Here is a 12773-nt window from a genome sequence, read left to right on the forward strand (position 1 = left end):
TCTGTTGAAGGTATTAGAAATCCGACTGATGCACCAATTGTAAGTCGCTTTGGTAAAAAGCGTCTGCCAAATAACTAAATTGTAAATTGTAAACAGCAGTGATATGACTGTATTAGTGCAGTTCTAGTCAGGAGACATGACACAGCAGTGATATGACTGTATTAGTGCAGTTCTAGTCAGGAGACATGAAACAGCAGTGATATGACTGTATTAGTGCAGTTATAGTCAGGAGACATGAAACAGCAGTGATATGACTGTATTAGTGCAGTTCTAGTCAGGAGACATGAAACAGCAGTGATATGACTGTATTAATGCAGTTATAATTGGTCCTGATTTACAGTCTCAACTCCTGTTTTCCCTTAACCTTGTTTATAAGACAGGGCAAAACGACAGAAGAAATTCAAGATTATTTCATTAACATTGACCTCTAACTTTATTTCATCTTAAGTATACTTCATTCGTGTTCATTGATGTAATTCTATAGTAAAGTGTGATATAAAATTTGTCTCATTGAAGACTGTGGTGAGTTCAGGTACCTGCTCTGTCTGTCTGATCCACTCTGTACAGGTTTGTCTGAAATCTCTTTACTGTTGTGTGTTTAGTGTCATAGAGAAATACTGTGATTTTCCTCTTTGACCTCAGCACTGATTCCTATGAAAAGGGAGCAGTGATCTGTGTTGTGAAATGAGTCTGATTGGTCAGTAACTCCACAGAGGCACTGATACACAGTATATGTCACTTCCTCCTGTTTTGTAAAAATGTATTTCAGACAAGAAGTAAAGTAATAAGGACGCCACTACCACTCATCTCTGTATTTTTATTTGTATTTGTAATTGTATTTGTATTTGTGTTTGTGACAGAGGGCTCTGTTTCAGGCCGCGAGCGGTGTCTTTTCCCCACAAATTAACCACTTTCCTCAGTTGTACTTTGTTTGTTCGTGTTTGTGTCCTGTTACGTGTACGCCATTCATACATATCTATAATACACAGATTCCAATAACATAATGCGTTAGCTTCGAGGGTGCACACTTGAAGCACGCAGCAGGTTACCCGGTTTCGTACACACAAACATTTCCAATTCACGTTCACCATATTACAGTTTAAAACACCCCACAAACACCCCTAATTACGCTTAAATGTTTGTTAGCGTCTTTACTGTTGTTTGTTTTACCGTTACCGTCTTTATCAGGTTACAAACACACACAATTACTCATTGAAATGTTTGGTCCCGTCTTTATTGTACTTGGCGTTTGGTTTAAATGTCTTTTGTTTTGTTATAGGATTTTGTTCGTTGTCTTGTCTTCCTCTGTTCCTCGTTTCCTCTCTCCGTGTGTCTGTTTGTCTGTGCCATAGCGGGGTACAACTACCGGTGCAGGGGAGGGCCGAAACCGAGCTGGAGCAACACAGGCTAGTTTATCGAGGTTGACCTGAGGTACGCATGCGCAGTGTAGGAGCGGGCGGGACCATAAAACTAGCGAAAGAGTTGGAGGTGGAAAGGTGATGATTTATGGAAATTATGGGAATAGGTGAAATTGTGAATGTATAAATATGTGTATAAAATGTGTATAAAAGTTGTGGTAATTCTGTTTGTACACTAAAATAATTAGGATGGGCAATATTATTTTTATTTTTAAACAGAACGAATGTGGTATGTTCTGGGGAAGGGGCTTATGAATGAAAAGAGGGGTTCCAATCATTGTATGTTGAGGGAGTCAGGAGAGTGACAGAGTGTAGCTGTGGAGAATTGAAGTGAGTTGAAAGTAGCGGTTTGTTTGTTTGTTTGTTTGTTTGTTTGTTTGTTTGTCTGTCTGTCTGTCTGTCTGTCTGTCTGTCTGTCTGTCTGTCTGTCTGTTTGTCTGTCTATATTTTTTGTTTGTTTGTCTATATTTTTTGTTTGTTTGTTTGTTTGTCTATATTTTTGTTTGTTTGTTTGTTTGTCTATATTTTTTTGTTTGTTTGTTTGTTTGTTTTCTTGTAAATATATATACATTTTTTTTCCTGTAAATATTTGCCGTTTTGGACAATTTTTTTCACTTTTCTTCACTTTGGTTGGGGCTGTTTTTTTGTTGTTGCGCTGTAAATAAAACACCTTGCACTTACGTGCTATTTGCGGCGGAGCCATTTTTGCTTATTTTTGGTGCGTTTTGGGCAACCCGAACCCCTATTCGGTTTCACCCTGCCACATGTTTGTATTGTGAGTGTAGAGCAGACACACTGCTGATATAAGAAGCATGTAACAAGAAGTAACAAGGTCAACTGAACCTCTGTTGGCTTCACCTTTTTCGCGGCAGGATTTATAAAAATTGTTGAACTTGAGAAATGTTGGAGCGAACGTGTGCTAGATCTTACACATCCCGAGTTAAAACAGATGTTTGCACCATGTTTTTACATTGTTCAGCAATCCAAGTATAATGCTGATTTGGGAGAAATTTTGTACAAAGAGCAGTGTTTGGTATTTCGCTGGTATTGTCTGTACGAATCTGTAACAAGATCAAACAAACTACGTCTATGATGCCAAAGTCACATCCAAATAAAACGTGTAGGTGATTTCCATTGGACAAAAGAATGTTTTAATTCACATTCAAGCCTACCAATAGTTACAATATTTACAGTATTTAAAAAACCAAACAAACAAACCACAAAAAGTTCATCTTTTCAAACATCTTTAAGTATAATATTCTCATGAAGTATATAGGGCATCATAAAAGATCTCTACTCTTGGATTTAAAGCAGCACCGTAGTGGAAATGGACTTTGTTACATAAAGAAACTGTACATAAGTGAATTTTCTCAACACTGTTGATGTTTGTAGAAATGGAGATTCAAGTTTTATTACTCAAGGTGAAAGAAAGTTTCTCAGACTGTTGTATTTCCATATTCAGTCAGTTTAAAAATGTTGATCAAAAAACCTACTCATTGACTATTTTTGACTAATTTCTCTTAATGTTGGTTTTAGAGGTAGGCTATGACTAGAACATGTGTAGTGCTGTGTTAGGGCTTTGATTATTAAGACTCGTCTAAAAAAAACTGTGTCATTTAGTCTGAGTTAGAATTAGAAAACACATGAGGGAGACGTCTCCAGTGCAGACAGTGACATAGGCACCGTCACTAAACAACAGCTGTGAGAATCTCTGTGGAAACACGACAGTCTCTTCTGGATTTCTCTTCTCGCTGTGTCAAAAGTCATCAGCCACTGATCCCTCGACCACTGTAACACCCCATTCTTCAGAAACCAAAGGTCACATCTCTAACCCAATACATTTTTCTCCAAAGCCTTTCAGAGACTGTAGAAACACCATTTAGACTGAGTAGTTTCTTCTCCCCTCATATATTCAAACAGAATAAACAACCTGACTATACAATAAAAACAATAAGACAAATTTATGTTATTCTGATGCTTCTGAATTAGACATACATGCACATTCATCTCTTCTTATTTATTTTTCTGAAACGATCTTTATTGTTTGGGGAGGACACTGGACAAGGCTCCTTAATGGCCGTTTGGACATGTTGCTCTTAAACTACACTTCCTACCAATTAGAAACCTTCAGACAAATAGTTTTCTCTGTGAAGCCCTGGATTCTTGCTGAGCTGTCTCTGCACAGGCAGGGAACCCAGTTTATTGCCAGACCAGTGACATCAGAAGATAGAAACAATGGCAAGAGGAGGAGGACCTCAGGTTCTCATCAGTAATGGAGCAAAACGTTGGCATCAGATGAATGGCGTTACAAAACCCAGTCTGTTATTTTAGTTTGGAGGAGGTTCTTTCGTTTGTTGGTTTGTTTGTGTTAGACCAGAGAGCCAGCTCTGCTCTGCGCTGGCACCATTACGGGCACAGCGCCCATGCGCTCCAGCGTGGCCTGGCTCACGGCGTAGGAATGCGTGTGTTGTCCGTGACCAAGCACCGCTGGCGTGGCGGTGGGCGGTCGCAGGCTGAGGGAGCCGTTACTTCTGGTCATGACGGGCGGTGAGGGGGCGGAGTTAGTGGTGACCACCAGAGTCTTGGGTGGGGGGAGGGTGTGGCTGCCATTGGTGTAAGCGGGCCTTGTGTTGGTGGCCCCCACGCCGTGGCTTCCGGCGGTGAAGGTTTGCCTGGTGTCCCCGTTGTAGCGGGTGTAGGAGTTGGTGTCGTAGTTTGATTTGGGGTTGTGCCAGTAGCGACTGTTGTAGGTGTTTGTGGACGTAAGAGTGTCGTTCTCTGAGGACGAGGCATCGGCGTGGAACGCTTTCACAGATGACGACCTCTTCGGGGGAAGGTCATCTTCCCTGAGACAGTCAGGCAAGTGAGAACAGATTAGCTTCATGACAAATTGACCAGCAAAGGAGTTATGAGTTTATGATCAACAACAACACATGTCTCTCATGCTGGAAATATCCATAATCCACTTGTTAGGCCTGTAACCGTCACACACCCATGATTCCTGTGCCTGGTAAACTCATTTCTTTTATGCAACATACCTGTTACTGCTGTGAATCAAATCTGTGTTACAAATGTAACACCTGTAACATTTATAAGAAACACAGCCTTTTTTTGTTACACCTGTTGTAAGATCTGTAAAGTGCCTGTAAATACTGTACATTCAAAACACAAGTGTAACAGCTGTACCAAACACCTGGAACTTAAATGAACTGAAAGCGAGCCAGGCACTGGTCCGTGATTGGGAATAACTGCTGTGCTGGTGGGATCTAACCTGATCTCATTGGGAATCTCATCCTCCTCATACTTGTTCTTATTCCTCCAGTAGAAGAGAGTGAGCAGGACCAAGAGGGAGCAGATGATGAGGGCCAGCACTCCGGTGGCGATGGTGCCGGCGATGAGAGCCACGCTCTGCGGCTGGGCTGCGGGACAGAAAGACGGGTCACGTGTCAAACGGGCCGTGAACAGGCCGGCGATGAGATCACGTTTGTCACGTTTGAAAGCCGCTGACTGAGTCTGCTCTTTACAGAGGCCCTGTCTCGTCTGCTGTGCTCAGTGCTCGGTGACTTACGCGCTATGACTTGCAGGTTCAGTAGGCAGGTGCTCTTTCCGATGGTGTTGGAGGCTGTGCACTGGTAGAGACCAGATGTGCCAGTGCTGATGTTTCTGAGCATCACTGTTCCAAGCATCTGGTCTGTAAACCAATTCACAACATATCCTGGTTACAGAGGATTCATTAGCAAGGTGCTTGTACAAGTCTCTCCTACTAGGGGGAGAGGTTAAGAGTGAAAAAAAAATTGTAAGTTGAGGGGAAAGTAATAGAAAGATTTTCTTGGTGTATATATAGTCAGATTAACACAGAAGTCATGTTACATATATAAATGTAGTGATTATTTATACATTTATGAACATTTTTATATTACATTTTAGCTGTAAAATGAATTCATGAAATTATCAGGTTCAGTCAAAATGTTTCTGAAATTTGATCAGTGCTCACATGGACAATCTACCAACACAGCTGTGATTTTACAATACCAAGAGTTGACAGAGGGGGGCACCACAGTATGAGTATATATTTTTTAAGTGCTTAATTCCCAGCCCACCACTATGAGGGAAATGGCTGTGTAGAGTAGCAGATGCAGAGATGATGTGTAGGTAAAGACTACTGCTTTAAGAGAAGGCTACTGCGTGGAGAACAGTTTCCTATTCATCCTTCTCTGCTGCACTTCTCCACAGTGGGGATGGATGAAGTTCCTCTGGACATATTTCTCTAAGTGGACACACTGTGCAGTGTAAAGGGCTTTGTCTACATTTGAATGGACAGTATGTGAACTGAAGTCTGGAGTCTTCGTATCTGTAGCCTTGTTTTAATGCAGCAGTGAGACATTCAGTGTTTCATCGTCACGTTTGGAAAGAAGAGGAAAAACGACCAATCACAAGCGTACACGAGAGTACGCATAAACACACCTCACACACACACACACCTCACACACTGACTCACGTACACACAGTGGACCAGCCAGGGTAGTTGCCACTAGGAGAAAGTCAGAGCAGTGAAAATGCAGCTCATTTACCAGTGAAGGTGGGGCAAAAGGACACGCCCACGGCCAGGGGCTTAATACCTTGCATGGCGTTGTGGGGGAGCTTGGGAACAGACTCCAATTTCTCCCAGGCATAGGTGGGCGTGGGAATGCCCTCCTCTGATCCACACATCAGCATAACGTCACTGCCTACATCCAGAGAACCCTGGACACGACAGGTCGGGAGGGAGGATGGCACTGAGAGAGAGAGAGAGAGACATACACACATAGAGACAGACAGGCAGAGAGAGAGAGACACATACACATACATGGACAGTCATACACACACACACACAGTCAGAGAAAGAGAGAGAGAGAGAGAGAGAGACAGAGTCAGTATAAACCTTAAACATCTACACACAGAGATGTTGATGCTGGAGAGTCTACAGGGCTGGAATGTAGGGACCGACTGATCAACTGATTCATGATTTAAGTGAGAACCTGTCACAGCTAAAGTGTCTTCTGCTGTATATACAGGGACACAGATCAAGTTTTACTGTCCCGTCCTGTCCTTACCCAGCACAGTGAGTCCAATCACACCGATGTTACGGCCGCCGCGGTCGGGCAGGTTGTTGACTAAACACTGGTAGGTCCCTGTGTCTGAGAGCTGGGTGTTGTTAATGAAGATGGAGGCACTTGTACTGGGCATGCTGGCCACAAAGCCCACCCTGCCGTTCATGCGATTGGCTAAACTAAATACCTGGCCCCCCTGGTAGATTATCACCTGTCAGAGAAAGAGAGTGAAAGACGGACGGACAGAGAGAGTGAGGGAGAGAGAGAGAGTGGACTGGTAGAACAGGAGTTAGGGTGGAGGGTGGTGTTGTGTTGCTCTATGTTAATGGCAGTAGTGAGGGTGGTGTTGTGTAGCTGTATGTTAATGGCAGTAGTGAGGGTGGAGGGTGGTGTTGTGTAGCTGTATGTTAATGGCAGTAGTGAGGGTGGAGGGTGGTGTTGTGTAGTTGTATGTTAATGGCAGTAGTGAGTGTGGAGGGTGATGTTGTGTAGTTGTATGTTAATGGCAGTAGTGAAGGTGGAGGGTGGTGTTGTGTAGTTGTATGTTGATGGCAGTAGTGAGGGTGGAGGGTGGTGTTGTGTAGTTGTATACTTGTATATGTGCCCGTACCCCCCCCCCCCCCCCCCCCTCACACACACACACACACACACACACACACACACACACGCGCGCGCGCACACACACACACACACACACACACACGCACACACACACACACACACGCACACACACACACAAACACACGCGCACACACACACACATACACAAACGTAGTCCCCTTATCTGTTTCTCTCCTACCTTTCAAACACAGTCAGTGTCTTTCTCTCTCTCACACACACAGACCTCTGCCAGGCTTGCCCCTTGTGAGAGTCATATAGTGAAATCATATGGTTACACTATGCAGTTAAATCATATGGTGAAATCATATCACCTGTTCTTTCTCTCTGCACTGACAGCCACAGAAAAAGAAACATGAAAGATTTAACAGCAAAGGCTGTCAGACTGCATGGGATACAGTGCAGTGTGTGTGTGTGTGTGTGTGTGTGTGTGTGTGTGTGTGTGTGTGTGTAATCTATGGGATAAACACAGAAGATTATGGTAAACATGCGCGCGCACACACACACACTCACACAGAGCTATAGGCCACAGTGACCAAGGAATCAGGTCATTAAGGGTCAACGGTCAGCTATAGATACACTACCATATATTTATCTCCACTGTAACATCACCAGCTGGAATGACCGTATGTGGGATATGTACACACTGCAATAAGTACATTAGTAACATATATCATTCATTTAACCCAAGTCAAAAACACCCTGACAATAGGCTTCCATTCCCTGCACCACTGACTCCAGACAGAGACTGGGGAAAGTTGATCTGAAGGGGTGAAGGCTCTTACTGTTAGATGGGCCAAGATAAATGAAAAGCTGACACATAATGGTCTAATGAACACATCATACATCACAAAAACTGATTATCATTGCTTTCTTTTTAACCTTACAAGCGGTGTGAGTAGGTATGTGTCAGTTAATGATCAAACGATTTGTTTACCAGTTGATAAATTGCTAGGCAACAGCACATAAAACAGTGGTCTTATCTTATACTGAAACTCCAGATGTGTTCTTGTGTGAGTGGGGGGAGAGTGATAAAGATGTCATATTGTTGTGTATATCCAACTACTGAACTATGTCTTTGTGCACATACATGAGTACAGGGTGTGTTAGTGTCTTTCAGGACATGCTGCTCCTCTATCAGGTTTTAAAGTCCCTGAGGGTCCAGAGACTTCTCTGTGTAAAAGAAACTGTTAGAAATGAAATGTCATTTAGGTCATAATTTAAACTATACCTCTCACATACATACATAATACTCTCACATTCACAACATTTACCTCTCACATACACACATAATACTCTCACATTCACAACATTTACCGCTCACATACACACATAATACTCTCATATACACACATAATACTCTCACATTCACAACATTTACCTCTCACACACACACATAATACTCTCACAATCACAACATTTACCTCTCACATACACACATAATACTCTCATATACACACATAATACTCTCACATTCACAACATTTACCTCTCACATACACACATAATACTCTCATATACACACATAATACTCTCACATTCACAACATTTACCTCTCACATACACACATAATACTCTCACATACACACATAATACTCTCACAATCAAATTTACCCACATGTCTTTGATTCCATTGGATGGTCCAATAGACATCACCATACTATATGAATATATATGAATATACACGGATTCAAAATGTTCAGACACCTACTCAGTTATGGATGATGTTTTATGTTATGTTTTATATCTCCAGCTCCAAATAAGGAAAGAGTGTCTGACAGGTTTAGGTCTCTGAGTGAGATGGGTCACCAGAGCAAAGTTCTGTCCTGAATAAACAGTGTCATTTTGGGGTCAGTACTGAATAGACAGTGTCATGTTGGGGTCAGTACTGAATAAACAGTGTCATATTGGAGTCAGTACTGAATAAACAGTGTCATGTTGGGGTCAGTACTGAATAAACAGTGTCATATTGAGGTCAGGACTGAATAAACAGTGTCATGTTGAGGTCAGTACTGAATAGACAGTGTCATGTTGAGGTCAGTCCATCATTTCCATTGGTCCTGTGAGATTTTGAAGGCACTTTGAGATCAAACACTGCCCTTATCAAGTTCAAGTTCAAGTTCAAGTTCAAGTTTATTTAGAGCCCAATATCACTGTTTACAGTCTCAAAGGGCTTTACAGGCCACAACAGTCAAATCAAAACAGGACGGCACCCCCTGACTTAATCCTCATGGCGGGCAAGAAAAAACTCCCCAAAAACCCAAGAGGGAAATGGGAAAATGGGAGAAATCTTGAGGAGGACCACAGAGAGAGGAGACCCCTCCTTGGCCAGACAGGCGTGCAATAGGTGCCGACCACGTGGGCAGTTACAGCTGAAAGTAAATTGGGGCATGAACAAAGGGGATGGTGATGTAGACAGGAGGCTGACGGGGGATGGAAGATGATAACACCAGGATGGATCAGTCCACAGGGCGGGAGGAGTCAGGATCACTGGTGTCTCAGGAGTAGCATGTGTGGCTCGACAGAGAGAGAAAGAGAGAAAGAGAGAGAGAGAGAGACAGAGAGAGAGAGAGAGAGAGAGAGAGAGAGAGACAGAGAGAGGGAGAGGGAGAGAGAGAGAGAGACACATTGTCAGATGTTCATTTCCACATAATGGTAAAGGTAAATATACATCGTGTGCCGAGTGCAGGCAGGGACTCCAGCAAGACTAACTAGTACAGCATAGTTAAAAGGGAGAGCTAGAAGGTAATATGGACATGATGGCACTCTGGGACACAAGGTGGCCACCCACTCCACAGTCAACAAACCTGAGTGAACATGTTAGAGTGGGGGGGCGACAGCATCCAAACATCCCAGTTCACCAAACAATCTATGCCCGAGAACCCTCCAGATCTGCTCCTTTGCCTAGTAAAGAGCTATTAGCAAAAGGCTTGGCTAAACAGATAAGTTTTCAGCCTTGACTTAAACATAGAGACTGTGTCTGAGTCTCGAACATTAATTGGGAGGCTATTCCATAACTGTGGGGCTCTGTAAGAGAAGGCTCTGCCCCCTGCTGTAGCCATCATAACTCGAGGTACCAACAAATAGCCTGCACCTTTTGATCTAAGTTGGCGTGGTGGATCATAAAAGACCAGGAGTTCGCGCAGGTACTGTGGCGCAAGACCATTTAATGCTCTATATGTTAATAGTAAGATTTTATAATCAATACGAGATTTGACTGGGAGCCAGTGCAGTGTGGATAAGATAGGGGTGATGTGATCATATCTTTTGGTTCTAGTAAGAACTCTGGCTGCTGCATTCTGAACTAACTGTAGCTTATTTATACATCTATTAGAACATCCAGACAGTAAGGCATTACAGTAGTCTAACCTAGAGGTAATGAAAGCATGAACCAATTTTTCAGCATCTTGAAATGACAGTGCATTTCTTATCTTGTTAATATTTCTAAGATGAAAGAAGACTATCCTGGTAATATTATCTACATGAGATTCAAATGAAAGACTGGGGTCAATAATTACACCAAGATATTTTACTGCCGCGCCTGATGAAAGAGAAAGGCCATTCAGAGTAACTATGTGATCGGAAAGCTTACTCCTAGCTGCATGTGATCCTAGTACAAGTACTTCTGTTTTTTCAGAGTTGAGTGAGAGAAAGTTCGTAAGCATCCAGTGCCTAATATCCTTTAGACATTCCTCAATTTTGTTAAACTGGTGTCTCTTGTCTGGCTTCGCTGAGACATACAGCTGTGTGTCATCAGCATAGCAGTGGAAGCTAATACCGTGTTTACGAATAACATTACCTAGAGGTAGCATATATAAAGAGAAAAGCAGTGGGCCTAAAACAGAACCTTGCGGGACTCCGAACTTTACCTCAGTATGTGCAGAGGACTCACCATTTACATCAACAAACTGATAACGATCAGTCAGGTAGGACCTAAGCCATAAGAGGGCCGTTCCCTTAACTCCAACAACATTTTCTAGTCTATCAAGGAGAATGGCATGATCAATGGTGTCAAAGGCTGCACTGAGGTCAAGCAGCACAAGCAAGGAGACACAACCCTGATCAGAGGCCAGTAAGAGGTCATTTGCAACTTTAACCAGTGCTGTCTCTGTGCTTATCATAGTGGTCTGTTACTGAATGAAGGGTTTTTTTGATAAATACATTTATGGTGGAAGAGAGAGAAATGTTGAAATCTGTCACACATTGTCAGTTTCAACATTAAACATATTAGTTTCAACGAGTTTCACTTCTCCATGTTACACGCTGCCTTACACAGCCCTCAACTGGCATAAGCCACAGGTCTGTCCTTGTCACTATGGTGTCAGTGAGAAAACTGCTCTCAGGCCACTCTGACTGGCACTGACCTTAAGGATGAAGGGCTGTTTACAGTCTATGTCAGTTACAGAGGGGACAATAGTTCTCCTCAGTTTCTCAGGTTCCTGAAGGGTCTTGTACCTAACACTACTTTTTAAGTCTTTTTTTAGCATGTTTGGCAAAACTGACGCATTGAATGGTCCTGTAGTGTTAGAAAAACCTTGCAAATGTTTCAGTAATAACTGAAAAATTTGATAAAAGATCTCACTCTTCAGTTGTCTTCATTTCCATTCACACACTGATGCAGTCTTCTCTGGATCTGTAGCTCCGCCCTCTGAAGACATCGTATGGCCCCAATACTTCACCTTCCTCTGACACAGACAATCTGCCTGGAGGAGATGGAGCATTAAAGAGGGTGAAAATCTAAACCTCCATTAAACTGAAAAAGTACAAAAAGACATTAAATGACATTTTAGGACACCAACCTCAGCCAAAAAAACCTTGTGTCGAGCCACTTCCTAAATCAAGTCTTAAATAATAATTGATCCCAAGCAGTGGATCCATACACTCAATATCTGGGGAGTGGACATTCATCCTCTCACACCCCCAGGTCTGTAAAGAGAAATGGTCTAAAACTCCTCATAAACATTATAAAAGTCTGATCAGAGGGTAAAAGAGATGATTGGTGGAGGCTATTGCTGTCACAGTAGGTTGTACCAGTTATAAATACAACCATTCACATTCTTTTTCCCTCCTGCACTATGACTGTTTAAACAATGTATTCATTATTGGCAGGTTTAAGTTATTAGTTTAAGCAGATTGTGTTTGTCTAGTACTGTGACTTAGTTAAAGATCTGTAACCTGGTTTTTATGTGTATTTAATGCAGAAGTTTTGGTCTTTCCAAAGGGTTCACAGACATTTTCTTGTGACTGTATGTGTCTGTGATGAAAATCCACCCCCAGAGGTCCATCCCAGGACAGTTTGGAGTGAAAGATGTTTTACTTTGTCTGGACTAGTAACAGTGCTGAGGAAAGGAAGTGTTGAGATGCTGTGATAACACTGCAGTATTGCTGAGGTTTAGACCCACAGAAACACTCAAGCACTAGTTCAACAACACTGTATGTAAAGTAAATCAGTATGTGTGTCATGATTCATGTGTAAGGGGCAGGACAGACATAAGAAGGAAGGAAACAAGGATGTCAGAATATTTTTGTCATAAAGAGAAAGATGTTGTGTTTATGGTTCTCACTTCCTGTTCCACATTAAAAATCTCCCTGTGGACAAACTGGTCTTAACAATGGTTCCTGTGCTTTAAGTTCCTTTTTAACCAAAA

General features: G+C 42.4%; 1 protein-coding gene across 1 annotated transcript; it reads right to left on the reverse strand.

Annotated features, from left to right (window-relative positions):
• Positions 1-3786: 3786 nt before the first annotated feature.
• Positions 3787-9983, reverse strand: LOC115815599 (immunoglobulin superfamily member 11-like; the record flags this gene model as incomplete). Its single annotated transcript, XM_030778564.1, has 6 exons — positions 3787-4264; positions 4690-4837; positions 4987-5109; positions 6038-6193; positions 6512-6719; positions 9933-9983. Coding segments are annotated over 6 exons (1164 nt in total), but the record flags the coding sequence as incomplete, so codon positions are not given.
• Positions 9984-12773: the final 2790 nt, after the last annotated feature.

This window comes from Chanos chanos, chromosome 6, assembly GCF_902362185.1.
Source record: "Chanos chanos chromosome 6, fChaCha1.1, whole genome shotgun sequence".
Taxonomy (NCBI): Eukaryota; Metazoa; Chordata; class Actinopteri; order Gonorynchiformes; family Chanidae; genus Chanos; species Chanos chanos.